Raw genomic sequence first — 9,097 nt, 5'->3', positions numbered from 1 at the left:
TCCGAATTAATAAACTCCTTTCTTTCAGTCAGGAATAAATATATCTAAGGGGTTTTTTTTGTTTTTTGGTTGTTTTAAAGGAAGAAGGGTTTTTTTAAACAAACATTGAATTGATATAACTTCTTTTAAGAAGATATTAGATGCTTTTTGCAGGAAGTTCAGCAGAACCAAGAATGCTTAAAGACAGTCCCAATATATGGCATATTGTTTACTTGTCCAAATTTCATGACATTTACTCCAAGTTTCTGTTTACCCCTGAAACGTCTGAGAAAGCTGTGAGCTTTCTAAAGACAGCACCCGATAAGCTGGAAAAGATTTGTTTTCCAAATCAGTTCTTACTTTAAGTGAAAGGGGAGTTGGCTTCTGATCCCTGCAGCCTAGATTTCAAATAAGTAATATATTCATTGTGGAAGCACCTGTTTCCTTCTGGGCTAGGTTCCCTTGTTTTGCTTAGTTGCAAAGATTCTGTATTTGCAGATGAATTATTTGCGTTTTAAAAATCCATCAGAGGCAGCAGCCCAAGGGGCAAGCACAGTGGTCGTGGTTGCTCTGGCAGAGCCACCACTGCAGAGAAAGTGACCATGCTGAATTTTATGCCGCCTACTGATGGGGTCACACCAAAGCAAGTTTTACCTGGGAATCCTGCCCCTCATTCTCAAGAGCCATGAGGTCAGAAGAAATTGTCTTAATGTACCCAGACAGCCCACATTAAATGCTGCAGGAGAGGGGAGATTTGGATCTCATGTTCATACCTCAAACCCATCACTAACATCACAAAAACAAACTCATTAAAAATTCTGCCTTAAAATAGGCAGAAATTATCCTTTCCAAGAACACATAACGCATTTTAGATTTTGATTCAGATTTTTAATAAATTGTGCCAGTAGAAGCTTTCAAAGGCAATGATATATCAATAAATAACAGTTAAATTGAGTTCCTGAGAAAGAACCTACCACATGAAAGAATGTCAGATAGATGTAAATAACAAAAAATGGCATTACTATATAAAAAAGCAGTAATACTGAATCTTACATGAACTGTCACAACACAAGCACTGCATACCTCAGAACATTCCTTTCATACAAATGTAAACAAATACACAATCATTTTTGTTTAGTTTAGGCTGATGAATTTATATGTTGTCGCTTAGATATCTAAACAATGGATAGGATATGCTAAAACATTAAGGAATAATATGTGGAATAATATACGGAAAAAATAATGAAGCTCCAGATTTAAAAATAAAATAAAGCAAAAACACATTAAAGGAGTGTTTTCCTCAAATGTTATTATGTCAATCACTTTAAATAGGACTGTTACACTAATCTGAATTAAGGATTTTTGTGTGTCTTTACTTATTTAGTTATATATAATATATATGCAAATATGTATGGCTTAATTATCTTTAGTATTCTGATATCACCTTGAACAATTCTCACTTATACATATAAGAAAAAAATGCATATTTTAACATAGTTAAGAACTGATATTTCAAAGTATGCCTATAATTTGACAGAAATGCAGCACTATTGTGCTCCACCACAGCAACATTTTTATCTATAGACAACAGGACAGAATGACCTACGAACAATGCCGTTTTCAGATGTCAGTGCCTAAAACATCAGGATCCTAAACAGATACACAGCCAGTCACGTGTAGGGATGTGATGTCTGGAAAAGCCACATACCTCCAGGTTCCATAGATGTCAGTGGGGCTGCACGCGCTCAACATCAGCCTCATCGCAGTTAGGATCTCGATGTGTTACGGGAGCACAGCCTGAGACATTCTGATTTGAAGACGCTGAGCTACATATGTTAGTGTTGGTGCTCTGCGTCTAGTATTAAACAATGAACACTGTGCTGCACACTACGTGAATAAGCCTGACCTAGACTTTTGCCACAAATCAGCTTTGTATTAACAGTCTTGCTATTGATCCTTTGTGGGGAAACGTGTGTGCCAATGATGCATGTTTACTAAAATGATCTATTACATCAGACCACAAAATCACTATTCAGTTATAACCTTTGCAATCTGTTTTACAAAATTAATGTTGGATACAATCATAAGAGGAAACCACCCACACAATACATTATCAACACACGGTTTAAAATGGTCTAATTTTAGACCCTTAGTAAAAATGGATCCACAGGACCTGCCTGTGAATGGCAAGAAAAGGCCATCTCAAATAGAAAAACACTGCTCATGCAACATTCTTCACACACTAGACAATGAAATCACACCCAAATTGTCACTTGCTCACACTTTCTATTACACTCCAATAAGTAGAAGGAAATAAAGCAGCTTTAAGGTTATGTCACAATTTTGAAATGCGTAAAATACATATAATAAACAAAAATCATGGTGCGAATACAATGGCATCAGTAAATTTAGAAAATTAGAGAGCAGTTTTCTTTTTCTGTTTTTCTTTTTTTTTTTTCTTTCTTACATTATTGCACAGAGACCTTTCATCACATGTTCTTCAGCTTTATGCATCTTCCTAAATGTGAAATAAGTGCTATGGATAAAATAAAAATGTAGAAAAGAAGAACAGCAGCATGATTTGTCAAAGTTAATCCCTATAATTTAGTAGGAAAAAAACCCCTGCTATAAACAAAATATAAGTGCTCTTTATTAATTTAAAAAATAATGCTGACAGTTGCAGAAGTCTGTAAATGTTAATCTGAGTAGGGGGATGCTGACCTCAAATAAAAATAGGCCTAGAAATGACAGACTGCTGGCCTTGCAGATTTTGGTGAAGACCAGGATTTCAAGTGTAATTATCAACAAAGTTATTTACAGTAAAACTGACCTGAACTTACAAGAGTGCCATTTTTAGGACCTGTCCCTGCAAGCTTCTGACTCCCCAGGATGACTCCAGCCTCAGCTGAAGTTACACCTGAACAAAGGCTGCAGGATCAGCTCCTAAAGGATCAGTTAAAGGCCCTACTGGATTTGAGATTAGTCTTACCTGGAGTTCTCTATACAATAATTTACACATATACAGGCTGACAAGCTCCAGTCTGATCCACCACACCTTTGTCTTCTACATCAGATTTCTCAGACTGGCCACCTTCCATTCCAGAAGGTTTGGGATACCTGAACGGATACCCGTTGTCATCGAAGAACCTTCGGAAAGTAAACTCGTAAAAAGCATGTTCTGTGTGTTTGCTATTGGAAGAGGCTAGTGGATCCCATGTCCTGGTGCTGTCACCACTAGCATCATTCCAAGGACTTTCCTCTTCAACTGGATCAAAATTTGAAGTGTCCATTGGATGGCTGATCTTTGGAACATAGGGAGCTGGCTGTCTACGAATATCGGTAGAGAAGTCCATAGAGTGAAAGAAAGAATGGGCTTTAATATCATCTGCTCCATTTCTTCCAAGCCTGTCCTCAGCAGCACAGCAGAGCTTTGTGATGAGATCAGTTGCCTCAGGGCTTAGCTTGATCTGTGAGGGAATGTGCAGTGTGCTTTCCCAATTTATCACCTGGAAGTAAGAATGGTATTAAACAGCTTCTAATCCTGGAAACAGAATCCTTCTGATTGTCAACATTAACTGTACAGAAGTATACACATAACTAGTCAACTCACGGTCTGTATAGTTATTTTAGAGGTTCAAGAACCCAATGATTAGATTGCATTGGCTGTTAATAATTACTTTAATGAATCAAGAAACATTGTCAGAGAGCCGACGAAAGGAGCAATTCCATTTTAAAAAAAGGCAAATTCCTTCCTGAATGCTCCCATAGTTCTATCTGAGAACATACTCAGTTTACACATGACTTCATAGAATGACTTCAAGGAATTACTTAATTTCATCTCCAAAATGTAAACTAGGAAAAGTGGTCATGAGATACATCCTTTGTAATAAAAAAATACTCTTTGCTTGACTTTGAAACACTTGCACTGCCAATTGTAATTATCACTGGTGTATCAGCGTACTCAAATCTGATAGACACTTTAAGGAATTTAGATGGATGAACTTGTGCTGAGAAGACTCATAAAACTATTAACTATCTATGCAGTTGGACAAGTCGGTTCTAGTCTGATACTATCTTTACTGATTGGGAAAGGATTTGTCCCTGCATAGAACTGTTTAAAAATCAGGCTTTGGCAGCCAGTGCTCCTTTCTCTAGTAAAACAAGAGGGGATAGGTATGCATGGAGGAGAAGGGAAGGGAAAAGGTTAAAATTTTGCTACCACAGACTGGACCTTTGCTTCAACTTACCTTCAGTTGGGTTTCTGTGGGTGTAGGAGCCAGAAAAGGAGGCTGTCCCACTAACATCTCAAAGAGGATCACACCAACACTCCACCAGTCACAGAGCTGAGTGTATCCTGAAAGGCAAGTCACAAGGTTGTCCTCCACCAACCAAGGAGAATGTGTATAGAGCTACTTGCAATTAAGTATCAAAACATACAGCACAGATTTCTGTCTTTTCTCAGACAAACAATTTGTGACCTAAAAACAAAGGACTCCCAATCCACCTTCATCACAAAGTCGCTTCTGCTTGCTGACCTGAATTCTACTGCTATCAGTAAAGATCTAATCCTGTTGTCTGTGAATCTTTCTGAATAAATTTCATTCTCAGCAAAAGTGAGTGGTGAAATCGTATAATTAGAAAGAATTAAGTTTTTTTTCATGCCCTGTCCCACAACTACATCATCACACAGCAGAAACTGGACCTCAAAGAATAACAAAAAGGTTTAGTGACTGATGTCCCCCCTAGGTTCAGTGGAGGTGATACCACGAGCTTGAAAAGCTGCTGAAAGACACAGCCTGGCTTTAGAGACAGAAGAAAATCACAGATGACTTTTTGAGCAAGTTCCAAGGAGAAAAACAATTTCAATCACTTAATTGCTGTGACAAGACAAAAGAGGTATATGTTTGAGATCTCTGAAAAAGGAATGGAGGATTTAAACACTGATTTCAGTGGAGATTTGTGTCATCACATGATGTAGGGTCCAATGTGAAATCTTTCAACTTGAAAAAGATCAGGCTTAGGATCTGACTTGCAGACAACTTTGAGCATCTCATCTCCTTACTACAGTGACCATGTCTGTTCTGCATGGATAGCCACCAAGTACTGCCTAAATTCCTCAAGCCAAGCTTTTGAATGCAGGGTGTCCAGTGTAAACTGTGGAAGACTTTTTGTTGGGTTTCCCCAAGATTCTGTTTGGGAATCTGGAGGACATGTTTCCACAAGTTTACATCATCCATATTTAAGTGGCTCGTCTGAATTAGTGATTCAGAACCCCCAGGTGGCTACTCACTGGTCTATGTAAACTTACTAGCGGTCATAGTTGTAACTCCATGAGTACCAATAATCTGCGTTATACTTGAATATATCACTGCCAGCATCATCTGACACATTTATTAGCAGTCTCATTCAAAGGCCTCAGAGTGTAGATATACACAGACGCACAAAGTATGACCACCATCAATGTCAGCAATGTGATGCTAAACAGCGGAGCATGTAGAGAAATGTGTTCTCCTTAATCTGAGCTAAGTGTTTGTGGCCTTCAGACTGACAATCTTCCAAAGTAGCAAGCTTATTTAAGGCAAAAAAAAAGTATTTCAAAGCATTGATGTTCACTTAAACAAGAGAAAAATACAGGTTATCTACCTTTCCGAAGCAGGACTTCAGGAGCAATATAATTAGGGGTTCCAACTAACGAGTGGGCTAGACATCTCTGATGTTGCTTCTTAGCTCTTTGTTCCAATGTCTTCAGCCTATCTCCACATCTACAATTGGACACATCATCCCAAAGATCACTGGGCTCCATGCTGTCTTGTCTGATATGGCTCCCTTTCAAAAGGAAGAGAAAGTTTATATTCATGGTCATTAAACACAACACACAAAAAGTAGTTATCTAGATCTAGTTGTGCCATCTTCTATTCTCACAGAAGAACAGCATTTAAACTTTAAACCTTTTAAACCTTTAAACATTTCCTTGTGCCCTCCCCTTCCCAACTGGTTTTCCACAACCAGCAAAATGTCTTCTGTCTCAGTGCAAGGAAGCATGCTCCCACAGGGCACACACAAATATATTTAGATTAGCTAGACCAATTGTTTAGGACCTTTTTGCCAACAGACACCAACACTCCTCAATGGCACACACAGGAAGTGCGCGGACTACTTTAAATCTGTGATTAAATTATTTCATCATCAAAAGAGACCCTCCAAATAAGTATAAACTGAAAAATTGCTGGTACTGCAGTGGCCAGCCAGATTACTGATAGGGATTTAAACGGTATTGGAAACAAAGGACTGGAAACAAACTAATCGAATGAGTTAGAGACAGACGCATCATATTGTCATCGACCCTTTGTCAATGTACACACCTGTTTTCTGAGCTGGCATTTCTGCCAAGAGGTATCTGTTTGTTTCAAAATAATAATGCAATACCATCACAAATAAAGCCTAAGAACACTACCTTTCTGATAGTATTTTGAATTGTGAGTCCACCTGAATCCAGTACACAGTCCAAAGTCAGTCAGTTTGATGTGCCCATCAAGGTCTATCAGAATGTTGTCAGGCTTGATGTCTCGATGAATAAATCCCATTTTGTGCACACTCTCTATAGCCAAAGTGAGCTCTGCAATATAAAATCTAGCCAGACACTCTGGAAAGACCTCCATTCGAATCAGTAGACTCATCATATCCCCACCAGGGATGTAGTCCATCACAAAGTACAAGTTCTCTTTGTCTTGGAAGGAATAATACAGTTTAACCACCCACTCATTGTCTGCCTCAGCAAGTATGTCCCTCTCCGCTTTGACATGAGCCACCTGGTTCCTGTTCAGCACATCTTTCTTTCGCAGAGTCTTCATGGCATACAGGGCATGGGTATCCACTTTGCAGGCCAGGCATACTTCTCCAAATGCACCAATACCCAGAGTCTTGATTTTCACAAACATAGATTTGTCCATTTTGGCCCTTTTAAGTCTGTTGTAGTTAGACTCCTTCTGGTAGAGAATCTTCCTCATTTGTTCCTGTTCTGCTTCACAAAGGCCAGCCTTTACAAAGGAAAGCAAACCACAAGAGCTAGTACTGTTACATTCATAGCAAGAGAACAAACAACTAGCATTCCCAAAATGCATTTCTCAGAAAAATTAACCAAGAACCAGAGAAGATGTAATCATGAGAGGTATACTCTCTTGCCTGTGTGCTGAGGTATTTCCGAAATACCAGCAAATTAACTGTGCCCTAACTTGTTACCTGAATTTGCTATATCTGAGATTGGTCTCTTTCTCATTTGACTGAATGAAGAGGCATGGGGCAATACTGTCACAGAGGGGAATATGAAGTAACAAACCTGATCATGGGATTTAGTTTGCACCTTTCAAGTGTGCCTTTGCCATTGCACTCCACTATATGTATGTGCACTGCAGTACACCTTAACTTAAACTGAAAGGTAAATCTAGATGCAGCAGTCCACTTTGTTCATGAATGGTTCTCCAGGGCAACTCACATTAACAGTTCCTATCTTGAGTGCTGTTTAACTGCTGGGTTTTGTGTTGTAATTAAGAAGCTGGTTTTGACCTACACATTCCCAAGCACCTTGGGAACCACCTTCTTTAGAAACTGTTTTTCTTCCTCTGCCATATACAGCCTCCGCCTTCAAAGGCTGTAGATCTCCTGACCATCTGTCCTATAAATTTCTCCCTTTTCCCTCCCAAAATACATGCATATAACCCTCAGCTCTGGCCTCCCCCCAGCCACTGCAGCCCAGACCCTGGTGCTATTTCCCCTCTAAATTTATTATTTCCCCTTTACACCTAAGCTGTAAAAAAGCTGGCTTGTCCACCTCCTGTCCCCAGACAGCCTCCAAGTAACTACAAGTAACACTTCACATGGCTGCAGGGAGAGACCTCCCGAGAAAGGGAGAAGATGCAGTATCCAAACAGACTTTCCTCACCCTTCAAGACAGAGCCTACACACTGCCAACTTTGGTGCCTGCCCCTCTTCTGAGGGCCACTGGTGGCCTCCACCAGCAGAAACCCCTGGGCCGATCCCCAGGATCCTCTGAGAACTCATCCTATGCAGCATGCCCCTTTCTTTCTGCATACCCCAATTCCAGAATCCTGAATTAACTGGCCTCAACTGAAGCACTCTGAGAGGAAGATTAGTGCCTGGTGGGAAGGGGCAACGGGGAGGAGGGTGGACGGAGTTGAAGCTGACTGATTAGCAGGCTAGACACCCAAGCATAAGCCCACAGAGGTGCTGCTTAGATTGATTTAATTTCACATCTGTAGTCTGTGTCTTTAAAGATGAACGTGGGCAGGCAGACTATGCAGTGAGATCCCCATGGAATAAAAATGAAATCTCTGTGAATACAGGATGGAGGAGGTCCGCAGAAACTTGCAGAACAGGTAGGATGAATTTGATAGCCAAAATGTCCTGAGTTCACAGTGTATTACTCCAGCCAGTGATGAGGTTGCTAGGGGAAGGAGTTGTTCTTGTTTATAGCTGAATTATCTCTGAGTTACAAAGTGAGGGAAAGCTCAAGAGTCAGAAGAGAAGAACTAATGCAATTAGCTGCTGTTTCACTCCTCTAGAGATCATTCCCTATCTCAATCTCAGGAAAATATTAACTAAATCCAAGCAATGCAACACAATCTGTACTTGTAGTGAGGACAAACTATTAACTGTCACTAAAATGCTGACCTTTCAAGAGATTTTAGAAGCATATTCATTTAATTTTAACCTCAACAAACAAACCGCTGAGTTTTCCAGAGTGATGTGAGCATCAAATTAATTGGCTCTGGAAACTGACTGTGCCTGGGAAGATCAGGTAGTTAATTATTATCCATTATGTGTTAATAATAGCTTTCCTTAGAGTTTATCCTTAAATACAAAAGTAGACTAGTCATATTCTAGTCATGCCTGGGAAAAAAAAAACCTCTTCCACATTTAAAAATTAAAAACAAAACTGCCAGAACAACCATCAGAACTTGGCACTTTGTTTTAAGCAGCAGTGAATCAGCTTAGGTTTGAGAGCTACAATTAGGTGTGAAAGAAGCTCTCTCACTGAAACAGTGCACCTCCCTGAGACCTGCTTCTAGAACAAGTTCCAGCAAGATCAGTTCAAGCTGGC

The 9,097-nt window shown here is 39.7% G+C and overlaps 1 protein-coding gene across 5 annotated transcripts in view; it reads right to left on the bottom strand.

Moving 5' to 3' along the window:
- Positions 1 to 845: 845 nt before the first annotated feature.
- LATS2 (large tumor suppressor kinase 2) overlaps positions 846 to 9,097 on the bottom strand; it is a 50,016-nt gene continuing 41,764 nt past the window's right edge. For all 5 annotated transcript variants that reach the window (XM_068423186.1, XM_068423194.1, XM_068423209.1 and 2 more), the window contains 4 exons: positions 6,434 to 7,016; positions 5,623 to 5,805; positions 4,227 to 4,333; positions 846 to 3,485 (listed from right to left, as the gene is read on the bottom strand). In XM_068423186.1, the coding sequence (XP_068279287.1) occupies positions 2,991 to 3,485; positions 4,227 to 4,333; positions 5,623 to 5,805; positions 6,434 to 7,016 (1,368 nt within the window). In that variant the 3' untranslated portion in view covers positions 846 to 2,990. The remainder of the gene's footprint in view (positions 3,486 to 4,226; positions 4,334 to 5,622; positions 5,806 to 6,433; positions 7,017 to 9,097) is intronic.

Source organism: Nyctibius grandis, chromosome 2, assembly GCF_013368605.1.
Source record: "Nyctibius grandis isolate bNycGra1 chromosome 2, bNycGra1.pri, whole genome shotgun sequence".
In the NCBI taxonomy this organism is placed as follows: Eukaryota; Metazoa; Chordata; class Aves; order Nyctibiiformes; family Nyctibiidae; genus Nyctibius; species Nyctibius grandis.
The sequence above is the reverse complement of the archived record's forward strand: the minus strand, read 5'-3'. Positions and strand labels throughout refer to the sequence as shown.